We start from the raw sequence: 12,995 nt of genomic DNA, 5'->3' as shown, positions 1-12,995 counted from the left end.
TCGCGACCTCACACAGGTCTCAAGTCATAAAAATGCCCCTCACCTTTCAACATTTACAAAACACACCGATGTCCAAAGCACGCAGAGCACGTCCTTCATGGACGCATTGCTAATGTGAACTCAGGGCGTTGAAATATTTCACTGAGTCACACGCACAAAACATTCTGAGGATTCCTAGGCTCTCTCCTTCCACCCTCGGTTCTCAGACAAATATGTCCCCCACGCATTTGAATTTGACTCAATAACCACACACTTGAGAAAAACCTAAGTATGCATTTACTATCCACCTAGTGGTAACTGAGTCAAATTACAGGCATAATGATGAAAAGGGAATAATCAACTCTGGGGTGCACACCTTCCAACACACACCTATGCAGGGGAGGGGGACTCAGATGCCTCAGGGAACGGGCAGGTAACACAAATCAATGAAACAGACCAGGTGAGAGAGTACAAGTCTTGCAAAAAGAGGCAACCCTACCCTAGCCTGTTTGGCTCAGTGGATAGAGCTGCGGCCTGCGGACTGAAGGGTCCCGGGTTCGATTCCAGTCAGGGGCATGTACCTCGGTTGCAGGCTCCATTCCTAGCCCCGGTCAGAGTGTGTGCAGGAAGCAACCAATCTGTGTGTCTCTCGCAGATGGATGCTTCTCTCTCTGTGTCTCTCTCTAAAAATCAATGGGAAAGTATCCACAAGTGAGGAGTAAAAAAAAAAAAAAAAGGGGGGGCTACTCCTACTTAGTTCCAACTGATTGTCCTCTTTGGAAAAAGCAGGTCAGAATTGCCTCACCTTCCGATTGTTCAAGGGAAGCCAGAAATGCTGATTGTGATGTGAAACCTCCTAAGAATCCTTAGGTGGCTCAGGTTCCCTGAAAGCACCAGGTGAGCCGAATAAAGGCTAGAGTCCACCAGCGCTCAGAGGGCTGCCACGCAGACGGTAACGGCATCTCCCCTAACCGTGGTGTCAGACTGCCACTCGCCAGCCACCATCTGCAACTGCAGCAGAGGCATCAACACACGGGCTCTCCTGATGTATGATGCACACAGCTGGGCCCCCGAGCCGTGTGGAACTAACGACAGGAAAAGTGGAAGGCGCAGCCGGGCCGCCCGCAGACAGCAGCAGGCCGGCCCTTGTGGTCAGCGGCTGGCCAGCCGGCACTAGATGGCCGACTGCTCCTGCAGGAAGCCCTCAGGGCCTGGGGGGCCTTTCTCTGGCTCAGAGGCCAGGGCTGCTTCTCGAAGGACTTCCAAGTGCTCCTCAGCCGCGGACAGCGACTGGTCTACCCAATCCAGGCCCCCGGTCAGGTGGCAGGCATTCCTGGTCACCAGCACCAGATGACTGACAGACAGGAGCAGGGCCGTTGTCCTAGAAAAAACAACAACAGGATCAGGTTCCCCCAGAAAGAAGGAACTTCGTGCCAAAGCCCAACTGGTCTGAAGTCTATAGTCTGTTCCCCTAACCGGAGCCCCTTCCCTAGGAGGTGGGTGAGCATGCACTTTACAGATGCTCAAACAAATTTGGGAGGGGCTCATTTAAACAAGGTTACCTGAAGGCTTTTCAGAGTCTTTAATGAGAATATAAAACGCTGTGTCTCATTAGCTTATTTTAAGACTGTGGTGCCCATTGTCTGCTGCTCACCAATGAAAAGCCTCCAGAAGAGAGTGTTATGGGAAAACCTGCATCTAGCCAATCGGATGAGCACATCCCACTGCTACCCACTTAAAGACAGGGTAGCCACGCCCCACCTCGAGCATCCACCTAGTGGTAACTGGGTCAAATTACAGGCATAATTCAGAATCCCCCAGCCAGGTGTGGCTCACTGGTTGGCTGACCATTCACACTGCACTGAATAGTACCCAAGGCCCGGGGCAGCCCAGGAACCCGGCAACACGGCCTTCTCCCCACCAACCCAAGCAGCTGACCTCACAGATCTGATCAAGCCGTGAGCCCGCAGCACGGAGGGAGGGGCGGCCATCTCACCGTGCATCCAGGAGCTTCGGGTCCAGCGGCGGGTACATGGATTTCACAACATCGTCCACTCTGCGGGGAGGCACAGGGCTTTCAGGATCTCACTCACCTTAGCGCCTTCACTCCCTCCCTCCTTTCTACCTTTGCTTAGCCCAGTTCTTCTCTTTTAATATCCAGGCCCACGTCTTTGGTGGTTCTATCTCTAACGGCTTTTGCCTTCTCCGCCTGAGAACTAGGAAGACTTCAGGTTCGGTTAGAGAGTATTCAGTTTTCTGGTTTGGCTTTAGTTCCAATGATTTGAAAAGTACATGGGCCAACATCTGAGATGATGTTCAAGATACACTACTAAGTTAAAAAGACACACTGCCCAACATATGTAAAGTTTGATGGGTCCCATTTGCATAAAAATAAAATAAAAGCCATGAAATGCAGAGAAGAATAGGCCGGAGTGATACTCACTATTCAATAGCAGTGACCCCCAGGAACTGGGAGGGGGTAGAATTAGGGGATACTTCACTTTCTAGATAATCCATATCTGCAATGTTTTTCTTTTTACAGGTATTTATTATTTTTGTGTTTGAAAATAAAAAACATGGATAAAGGTTATATAGAACACTAAAAAAAAACCCTACAAGTTTAATTTCGGGGCAAATTGCTCCACTGTATTTCTTTTTAACACATGGTAGAGTTTGTGGTTAATTTTTTTTAAATCTAGTTCAGGTTAAAAAAACCAAACTATTCATTCTGATTTGCATGGTACAAGGTCTTGCTCCAAATTTTTGCTCTTGACCATGTGATAATCAGAAAGGAAAAAATAACAACAATGTATTATTTGATTTCTAAACGCAGTTCAAAACAGATGTCCTTAAATGCTCTGGTCTCGGGGCGGGGGAGCGGGGGGTGGGGGGCGAGGGGGCGCTGCGGGGCTGGTGAGAACATGCAGAGGGATGGCCACTCCAGCCTTTGCCCAGCCGGCCTGTCTCCATGGCGCCTGGAGCTGATGCCATGCCCCTTGAAACTAAGATGCTACCAACACACCACGTGGAATAAATGGAGAAAGAAAAACAACAGGACAGAACCGGCCAGAGGAGAATGAAGTGCGAGGACAACAAGGCAAAGCAAGGACGCAGATTGAATTCTGGCGGGAATGTTCTGGAAGCAGTCCGAGGTGCTCTGCAGGATGGGCCGGGGGCACCAGGTCAAACCCGCCCTCTGAGCAATGCCACACCCACACCCTAGCACCACTGCTCATCCTGACCACCCAGCCCTGGACTCATCCTCAGAACCCTCATCGCTTTCCTCCTCCAACCCCTCCTGGCAATGCTGCCTCAACCTGGTTCCACGTGAATCTGTCAGGCCCCCTGGGGTGGCTCTTAGGAGTGACAGGGCACATGATGGAGGTCCAGCAGGTATGAGCAATGAGGAGACTCTATTGATAGTGAGTGGCCGGAGGACGGTCTAGGGCAGTGGTCGGCAAACTGCAGCTGGCGAGCCACATGCGGCTCTTTGGCCCCTTGAGTGTGGCTCTTCCACAAAATACCACAGCCTGGGCGAGTCTATTTTGAAGAAGTGGCGTTAGAAGAAGTTTAAGTTTAAAAAATTTGGCTCTCAAAAGAAATTTCAATCGTTGTACTGTTGATATTTGGCTCTGTTGACTAATGAGTTTGCCGACCACTGGTCTAGGGCTTGCCCAGAGCCTGATTAGAGGGCCCTTCGGGCCAGGGGCAGACCTCAGCTGATATAAATTATGGGACCGCACCCACCGGGGAGAGCTCCATAGAAAGCCAAGAACGGCTCTGAGTGGAGTCCCTCCCACTCTCTCAACACACTGAACTCCCTGGACAGAGTTCAAGTGCACCAACTCTTTCCTATGCCCTCAGAGGGCTGGCTCCTCATGATTCACCCTAGGCCACAGCCACCAGGAGAGCAAGAGGCCCTGGAACTCGGGGTGGAGGGGGGGTCGGGGGAGAGGGGCCACCATTCCCATCAGGGATGTGGCTGGACAGGGACAACACCCCATTCAGGCACATCCACATACCAGCCACCAGATGGCAGCACAAACTTAGCACGGCCCTCTCTAAGAAAAGGGCTTTATTTTTCTTCACCAAATTGACCCCACAGGAGGGGGTGTAGCTGTTGACTGCAATCCTGGTTGCCTCCTACACGGGATTTTGCAGATGCCTGGAATTTGGGAGAGCCCAGTGATGTACGGCTTCACCTCCCACTCAGTCCTGGAGGCTGCTGGCTGGGCCATGGATGGAGCAGTGGGTGCCAGCCACCCCTAAATTAGTTTCCAGTACAGATATGGGTGGGAGACAGGACATGGCCAGGAGGTCACAGCAGATGGGGGTGCGGGAAATGTGCTTACTGACCCGAAGCCTGGGACAAAGGCAAAGAGGAGGAAAGCAGCCCTGGCTGGAATGGGACTGAGAAGGAGGGGGCAGCCCGGCCGGTATGGCTCAGTGACTGAGCATCAACCCAGGAACCAAGAGGTCACCAGTTCGATTCCCGGTCAGGGCACATGCCAGGTTGCAGGCTCCATCCCCAGTAGGGAGCATGCAGGAGGTAGCCAATCGATGAAGTTTCTTTCTCATGGATGTTTCTACCTCTCTATCCCTCTCTCTTCCTCTTTTTCTGAAAATCTATTAAAAACATACAAAAAATAAAAAAAAAGGAGGGGGCAGCCACAGTGGGATGTGTGGAGTAGAAGAGTCAGCACTCGTCATATGTTGGAATTTCCCAAAAAGCCCCCTGGAGGTGGGGGGATGGTGTGAAACATCTTAGCTTGAAAGTCTCCCCACCCAACCCCTGTTGGATGCCCTGCGGGTGTTCGGGACGTAAATCATTAAAGTGGCCTGTGTGGTTTCCCCGGAGGAGCCTGGCCACTCACCTGGGGCTGATCCGCTTGGCCACCACGATGATGTCGCTGACGCTGGCCGAAGTCTTCATCTTGGCCCCTGAGCCCATTGTCATGGCAACAAGTTTTTCTGTCAGAGTGTGACAGATCTAAGGCAGCAAGGAGGACAGAGGTGATGAGGGGTGACCCAGCTCCCGAGGGGCTTCTGCCACCCCCACAAAGACAAATAGGACCCCCGCCTTGGGTCTCATCCCACAGCTGGGCCCCCTAATCCAAATGGTCAAATGGAAGTGAAAAGTACACAGAAAAGAGAGGAAATGAGGTGGAAGAGGCCGACCCTGAGAACACGGCCGGGTGAGGAGGGCGGGGCAGGAACCTCAGCTCGGGGTCAGGGTTTGGGCGTAGAGAAGTCTAAACTGAAATAATCTGTCTAAGAAAAATCATGTGCTCTAATTTCACCGTCTCGCGTGAGGGGGACCCACTTTCTCTTTCTATTCCTTCACCTCCTGGTTTAGTCTTCCACCGCCAACGGGGCACCCTCAGGAACCTGGCTGGACAAGGGACACCTCCTCCCTTTAAGCACATCCTCCAAAAGTGCCACTTATCTCAACAATTCTCCAGGGGACTACATTAGCATGTTTGTCTGGATGGTGATGCAAGAGCCTTGGAAAAACGCAGGAAACAGGCGTGGCTAAGACTCGTGCCTTTCTCATCATCCGCCAACTCCGCTGGCCACCCCCAAAGTCCCGGTCTCCCCTCCCGCACCTCCCTGATGGTAGAACCTGGATGGTTCTAAAGAAGTTCCATCACCCGCCTTATGTTGGGGCTGCAAAAGAGGGGGCACCAAGGAGCCCAGGAGCCCACCCAGGAGAGATCCAGGAGCCCCCACCACAGGGACTCAAGGGCAGGTGGCCACAGCAAAATGACCCTGGGATCTCAACAGGAAGGTGAGAGCCTCTCCTTTGATCTGAGGTCCCAAGGTGAACCATTGATCCCAACCCAATAAGCGAAATAAGCCAGTCGGGGAAAGATAAGTATCACATGGTCTCACTCATTTGTGGAATATAATGAACAACGCAAACTGATGAACAAAAATAGATCCAGAGACAGAGAAACATCCAACAGAGGGTGGAGGGAGGGGTAAGAGATCAACCAAAGGACTTGCATGCACGCATATGAGCATGACCAATGGACACGGACACTGGCGGAGAGGGGGGGACATGGGCTGGGGGGTGGGAGTGGCCGGGGAGGGGTCGGTGGAGGAAAAAGGAAACATATGTAATACTATAAACAATAAAAATAAATAAATAAAAGACTCCTTCCGGCTGACTCATCCTCTCCAGGGGGCCACTGTCCTCCTCCTCTAATAGGCAAGAGAAGGGACAAAAGCCAGGGCCATTATTGCTCTATCTCCGTCTACAACCGCATCTATACCCAGAGAGCTTCTTGGAATTATATAAAAAGCCAGGACTCGGTGACAACAATGTCCTACTAAGCATTTCATTGTCCCCCAAGAGAGGCAGCGGAAGAAGAGGCGGGAGGAAAGGTGTTTTAATATCTTACACTGCAAGACGCTGAAGCAAAGAGGAAGCTATTTGTTTTGAAATTCTGAATAATTCCTAGATAAAGATAAATGTGTGGTTTCCCAGGTTACAGATATGAAGAAACCAACACTATTTACCAATGGCCACGTATTTCAATATTACTATGATTCTATTAGGCAGGATCGTGCCTGGCAAATAGTGAAAAACAAATGCTGAAACTATAAAAATTACCCAAAATGCAAACTGGGTGCAATTTTTCACCCGGTCCTGGAGGCTGCAGACATTTAAGGGAAAAAAAAAAACTGTCTTCAATGTGAAGTACTCGTGGTTTGGATTTTTTAACACTGACTGTCCCATTTGGCTGACTGCTGTCATCGCCAAAGAGGGCCGGTGACGGGCTTTCTAGTATTGGAGAAGCCAGATATAGAGCCCAACCCACTATTCAGGGCTGAGCTCTCTGTGAATGAAAGCAAGTGCCCGGGGGAAGGTGCGAAGCCCCGTTTCCCCCTCAGCACCTACACAGTCTCGGGCACACAGCTGTGCCCACAGTCGGCAACAACGTGGCTGGGGACTACCCACGTGGTCTTTCCCACAGGCCACTGGACTGTGAGGAGCAGGTACAACCACGCCTCTGCCGTATAACAGCCCGTCCCTGTAGGAGTGGAGGCAAACTCCCGAACCTCCAAGCCTCAGGCAGGTGAGAAAGGCCTCCTGCAAGGGTTCCGTGCCCTTCCTATGGCTGCTTCCAACTCTAACCAGCTATGCACCGGGGTGCTCTGCTGACCAGCCTCTTTATCACCTGGGGCGATCAAAGCGTATTACCTTCAAGATGGCAATGCAGTGGGACATGAGACCCCTGGGGAGACAAGAAGAGCGTGTCAGTGCTTATCTTTAGAGGCCCACCTCCCCCCCAGCCCCCACTGCTGCCTCTCACCTAGCTCCTCACCTAGCTCTGCACACCTGGGCACCACCTAAGAGCAGCGATGCCTCGTCATGTTCGAACGAACAAGTCCAGGAGCTAGTGAGGAAGGCCCTCTGTCCTTAACCTTCTCCTCCCACCCCCACCTAATCAACGCTTCGTCAACACTACTCCCCACCAATCAAGTCATGCTCTGAGCTTCTGACACTGTTCCTTCCACCCCCACCTCCCCACCCCAGGCAACTGTAGACACCGCCTCCGCCATGCACCCACTGGGCTGTGCACAGAGACCCCTATCATTTCTGAGATACTGTACGTAGTAGAATTCTGCCTCCATCTGCAGTGCCTGGCCCAGGGCCCTGCACACATGGCCTCACAGACAGACATCTGCCCGGTGAGTGAATGACTAAATGACGGGGGAATGGAGTGGCTCCTGTGGGACGGAGAGATCCCTGAGGACACCGAGGACAAAGGCTGCATCCCCAGAGCCTGCCTGTCAGATTCAAGGGCACCCCAAGGATAACCAAGCACCTCAGGGTGATTTTCTAACAACTTTTGACATACATCTATGAACGCCAGTGTTCAGGTCTGCAACCTGAGGGGTGGGGGTGAGTCCCAGACAAACACTGTTATGTCATATTCTGATTTCCCTCCTCACGAGAGCAGGGAAAGAGCAGAAACGGACACAGGGCTCCTGGATGCCCAGTCAAGTGTTCAGGCACAGGAAGCCCGAAACGGGCACAAGGGAGTCCCTCCGACCATCCCCAGGGGCTCCAGGAAGGCAGGCCATCCCCAAGGCCTTACGAGGCATCCTCGATCCAGTCTTCGTTCTCCAGAATGGCCTCAATGTGGGGGTTGGTGATGACGACGTCGTCCAGTTCTAGCTCAGAGGGCTCGGACTGGGTCTCCATGGCACCGATGAGGTCCACAATAGGCCTGGAAGGAAGAGCCCAGGGAAGCGGCTTCAGGATGGACGACTACTGCTGACCCCTCTGCACAGCGGCCCACATACCCCGCCCCCCCAAAGGCTGACGGGAGTGAATAAGTCAAGCAGGACCGCTTGTCCTGGATCCAAACCTGAGCTAATGGGACTGTCATCACGGGCAGGGCACATGGCTCGACAGTGAATCAAGGAGCAAGCAAGGCATGAAAACAGTAAGAGAAAAGTTACAGAGCCCGGCCGGTGTGGCTCAGTGGTTAAGCGTCAACCTATGAACCAGGAGGTCGCAGTTCGAGTCCCGGTCAGGACACATACCCGGGTTGCGGGCTTGATCCCCAGTGTGGGGCATGCAGGAGGCAGCCGATCAATGATTCTCTCTCCTCACTGATGTTTCTACCTCTCCTTCTCCCTTCCTCTCTGAAATCAATAAAAATATACTAAAAAGAAAAAAAGAAGAAAAGAAAAGAAATCTGAGCAGAGAGATAGGCCTATGCTGGGATTTCACACCACCAAGTGTCTGCTGGTTAGACATGCGGGCATCGGATTTCTCCTCCTATGAGTTTGGTTGGAAAGGGATGTGGCTTGTCCAAATGCTGAGTGAGGTGGCCGTTTTGTGCAGACGGTCCCACCGTTATGCTAGGTGACCATGTTGAGTTGCTTTCTCATTCGTTCGGGGACAGAGTCAGAGGTGGCTCAGGATGTTGGGGGCTTAGGAACATTCTCAAGCTCTGAGGTCTTTACTGGGAAGGAGAGCCTTCAGGTACCATTGCAGAGACAAAAAGCTGAGCCAGGTGCCCAGCACCAACTTCTTTTACTTTTGTGGGAGCCCCAGGGCACACCCCCCTTCCCCCTCCCCTGCCTGGGTGCACTCACTTGGAATCATAGCGCTGCAGCAGGTCCCGGGGTCGAGGTCGGCAGTACCGCTGCCTGCAAACCACCACCAAGGCTGCGAACGAGGCCAGAAAGATGGTGGCCAGCACGCCTATGGCAACGATCACCACAGTCTCCATGCTTCTGGTGGCCCCTCAGTCCCGGTCACATTCCCGGCAAGTGCAAAAGCTTGAAAGACACAGGGCAGAGCAGGCCTGGTAAGGAAGGTGCAAAAAAGGATGGGGCAGTGGGGTCTTACCTGCTGGGGGAGGAGGGGCTTGGGAGGGGGAAGTTAGGTGGCCCCAAGTCACCTGCAGAGACCTGAAGGCCTCCACAGAATCAAGATGCATTTTATGCCATGCCCCAAATTTGCCTTTTCTTTTCTAAAAAGAGTGTGCTCCCCAGCTGGACCAGGCTGAACTTCTGTCCTGGGACAAAAGGAAACATTTTCACTAGCACTGTTGTCTTCACATTTACAACCGGCGCATGGAAGAATAGCCACTTCAGAAAGAGAAGGGCACGAGTGTCTACACTGAAGGCATCCTCTGGGCTAGGCACGTCATGTGTTAACGCTTCTAAAGACCCTATGAGACAGGTATTCATATCCCCATTTATAGTTGAAGAAACTGGGGTTCAGCCGAAACCGGTTTGGCTCAGTGGATAGAGTGTCGGCCTGCAGACTGAAAGGTCCCAGGTTCGATTCCCATCAAGGGCATGTACCTTGGTTGCGGGCACATCCCCAGTAGGGGGTGTGCAGGAGGTGGCTGATCGATGTTTCTCTCTCATCAATGTTTCTAACTCTCTATCCCTCCCCCTTCCTCTCTGTAAAAAAATCAATAAAATATATTTAAGAAGAAAAGAAACGAAACTGGGGTTCAGGGATGTTAAGACATTTGCGCAAGTTTATACAGTCGGGAGGCAGAGAGCCAGCCACGTGAGCTGAGGTGAGCGTTCACCTCCCTTTTCCTTTCTACACAGTAAAGAGAAGTCTAAATATTCCAGAAAAAGTTTTGATGGTCCGTTTCAGTGTTGGAAATGTATAGCTGGTATTAAACTGTTGGTTGCTATTGATTGTTTTCATTCAGGAGGATCTTTCACACCTATTTTAAACTCATAGGCTGGAGGAACAAGGAAGTCTCAAAGTATGTATTCACAATGGTCTTTTCCTGCTTGTGTCCCAAGTCTTCTCCCCTCTCTGGTTTTAATTCTTCATTTACAAAAAAAGGATGCTTTGACCTAGGAGTCTCTATGAGTCCTCTATTTGGATTTAATTCTATGTTCCCTGTCTTAGAGGGTCCAAGGGCTCCTGTTTGTCATTCAGTAAGTATTTATTGACCATCTACTATGTACCAAGCACTAGGCTGGATTCTGGAAATTGGAAATAAATTAAAACATGGACCTCAAACCTTGAAGAGCCAGGGGAAGAGGTAGGCAGACCAACAAACGATTTCAACTCCACATGCCTGTGCCATATGCAGAAATACACGGAAAAGAGAGTAACTGTGATTGCGTGACATTTTCTGGGTAAGCCTTCTTCACAGGGCAGGTGAAGATGCTTGAGCTGGGTTTTGAAGGATGAATAGGAGTTTGCCAGGTGAACAAGATGGAGACTTGAGGGGCTCAATAGTGCCAAGGAGGTCTTTCTCAGAGTTCTCACATAGCTACTCTCCCATTGGGAACTCACTTGCCCACAGGGTGAGATGGCTGGGGTCTCTTCCATCTCTGTATCTCGGATTTATATGTTGGGGGAGGGGGGGCTAATTCTCAGGGTCTGCCTCAGTTTCTCTAGATGTGTGTCATACTGTCCCTCCTAAAGTGCTATCTCCTTTAGTCTTATTCTTCCCTCCTCTCATTTCTCTCTGCCTCTCCATTCCCTGCTCCGGTTTCCTCTCCACTCCAGGGACGGTTCCCCCTCCCTCCGTCTCTCCCCTTCTCCGAATTTCCTTTCCCCTCCCCCTGCCCGTGGCCTCCAAGACCACCCGCTTTGTTCCTCTCTGCCTGTGCGTTTGAGTGTGTTTCTGTGAATGTGTATGAGCTTCGTGAGTTTTTGCCGTGTTTCTCGGGGATCTGTCTGTATGAGTGTTTCTTTGTGTGTGTTTCCTCCTCTGTATTTCAACAGGAGTTTTTCTTTCTTTGTGTAGCTTGGGTAGTTCCCAGTGTCTGTCTGTCTGTCTCTCTTTCTCTTTGTCCCTTCCCCGCTGTTGAGTTCTAAACCCACAAGGATAAAACAGACCCAAGCCCCTACCTCCTTCCCTCCGCCCGGCCACCCCGAACACCCAGGAGGTTGGGAGGGACCCCCAGCGCCTGGGCGCGCACCGCGGGGACTACCGGGCGCGCAGCTCCAACTTTCTCTAAGTCCGTGCCCGCGCGAGCACCGTCGCCGCAACAAAGCGGCGGCCAGGCGGGCTCCCCACCCCCCAGGCGGCGCCCCGATCCCCCACACCCTGCCCGCCGGCCGGGCGCCCCCTCTTCCCAGGGGCAGGGCGGCCCGCCCGGAGCCCCTCTCCCGCAGCTCGGAGCGGCGGGCGTACCCACCTCAGGCTGCGGCTGCAGGACGCATTCCGGGGCGCTCCCAGAGCTGGCCCCCCGCCGATGGCAAAGTCCGGGCGCGGGACTCCGGGCGGCTCCTGGGAGCGGGGCATGCCGGGAAGGAGCGGGGCTGTCCCAGGGAATGGAGATAAGTCCCCCGGCGCGGCCAAACCCCCGGCGGCGCAGAGGGAGTGGAGGGGGGGACGCGGCCGCGTCCAAATCCCCCGCTGCCAGGCGCCGCTGTCGCCGCCAGGCCCCCCGGCGGGCCGGGGGTTGGGGCGGCTGGAGGCAGTCACCGTGAGACCCAACAAGCGGTCCTCGCGCCCCCGCGGAGGCCAGGCCCCGGCAGGCGGATTGGAGGGAAGGGGGAGGGTCCCTGCCTCCCCCAACCCCCACCCAGGCTGGCCATCCAGTGGGGGCTGGGGAGCACGAGCAGTTTCCACAGTGTGACTTGTCTTTGCTACATACTGCCTGGTTTAAATCCTGGCTCTGCCACGCTCTCTAGCTGGGGGCAGTTTATTTCACTTCCTTGTGCCTTGGTTTCTTCGTCTGTAAAATGAGATGGCTACTTGTAAGCATCCTCTGAATGGACTAACAGGATGCGTGCATGGCCCGGAGGGAAGAGCAAAGAGGCTGGTTCCTGGCCAGTGCGTTGTAGCCCGTGCTCTGTCCAAGCAAGGAGTGAACATTTGTTGAGCGCCTACTATGTCCCAGACACTGATTAGGTATCTTACGTGCCTTATCTCATTTGATCCTCTCACCCACCCTGGGAAGTCAGCATGATGATGTTTGCAAGGAAGGGAACCGGCTTGAAAGAGAACTTACCCAGCTCTCAGTTTGTAAGTGGTGAGGGAGGGAGTGGACTCCCTGGCACCGAAGCCCGTAACACGCAGGCCAGGAAACTGCTAGCTCCACCCCCACCCACGTCTCCGGGCAGCAGTCCCTTCCTTCCGGACAGTTAGGGCCAGTCAGGTGCAACAAACCTTCCTGCTCCAGCAAGAAAAGCTCCTCACCTGCTCATAACCCTTGCGAGCCCCTCCTGGGCCACTCTGGGCTGTCAGAGGGGCGGCAGAGTGGCTCCTTCACCCCCTCCAGGTAGGGTGGTTAAGACTAGGAGCCGGAGCCAGGAAAACCATTTAAGGTCCGCCGCCTCCACAGAGGAGCTGAGTGACCTCCACAGAGGAGCTGAGTGACCTCAGGCAGTTCCCGCAGTCTGAGTTTCCCCTCCGTGGAATGGGCACGGCAGTAAAACCTATGGCCTACAGTTGTTTTGAGGTTTAAGTGAGATGACACATTTAAAGTGCTCATCGCAGAGAAAGTAGGATGTTGGCTGCCAGGGGCTGGTGGGGAGGGGGAGGGGGAGTTCGTTTTAA

At 53.1% G+C, this 12,995-nt stretch overlaps 1 protein-coding gene across 2 annotated transcripts; it reads right to left on the bottom strand.

The window, feature by feature from the left end:
• Nucleotides 1–257: 257 nt before the first annotated feature.
• TMEM98 (transmembrane protein 98) lies at nucleotides 258–12,525 on the bottom strand. Of its 2 annotated transcripts, none has more exons than XM_080679214.1 (7): nucleotides 12,448–12,525; nucleotides 9,097–9,282; nucleotides 8,088–8,219; nucleotides 7,187–7,220; nucleotides 4,854–4,969; nucleotides 1,976–2,035; nucleotides 258–1,360 (listed from the first exon to the last, which is right to left on the bottom strand). In XM_080679214.1, exons 2-7 carry the CDS (start codon nucleotides 9,231–9,233, stop codon nucleotides 1,153–1,155), a joined length of 687 nt encoding a protein of 228 aa, XP_080535340.1. In that variant the 5' UTR covers nucleotides 9,234–9,282; nucleotides 12,448–12,525; the 3' UTR covers nucleotides 258–1,152. The 2 variants fall into 2 exon arrangements, with proteins under 2 accessions (XP_080535340.1, XP_080535339.1); XM_080679213.1 differs by lacking the exon at nucleotides 12,448–12,525 and adding an exon at nucleotides 11,629–11,753.
• Nucleotides 12,526–12,995: the final 470 nt, after the last annotated feature.

This window comes from Plecotus auritus (assembly GCF_963455305.1).
Source record: "Plecotus auritus genome assembly, chromosome: 7".
Taxonomy (NCBI): domain Eukaryota; kingdom Metazoa; phylum Chordata; class Mammalia; order Chiroptera; family Vespertilionidae; genus Plecotus; species Plecotus auritus.
Note: the sequence above shows the minus strand (reverse complement) of the source record. Positions and strands in the feature narration are given on the sequence as shown.

What these genes read in the sequence shown, in the direction of transcription:
- TMEM98 (XM_080679214.1), bottom strand. Translation starts at nt 9,233, where the DNA reads ATGGAGACTGTGGTGATCGTTGCCATAGGCGTGCTGGCCACCATCTTT. An exon ending in GCCAAGCGGATCAGCCCCAG is followed by an intron (nt 2,036 to 4,853) that starts GTGAGTGGCCAG and finishes GCCTCCCCGCAG; the next exon opens with AGTGGACGATGTTGTGAAAT. An exon ending in CCGAAGCTCCTGGATGCACG is followed by an intron (nt 1,361 to 1,975) that starts GTGAGATGGCCG and finishes TGTTTTTTCTAG; the next exon opens with GACAACGGCCCTGCTCCTGT.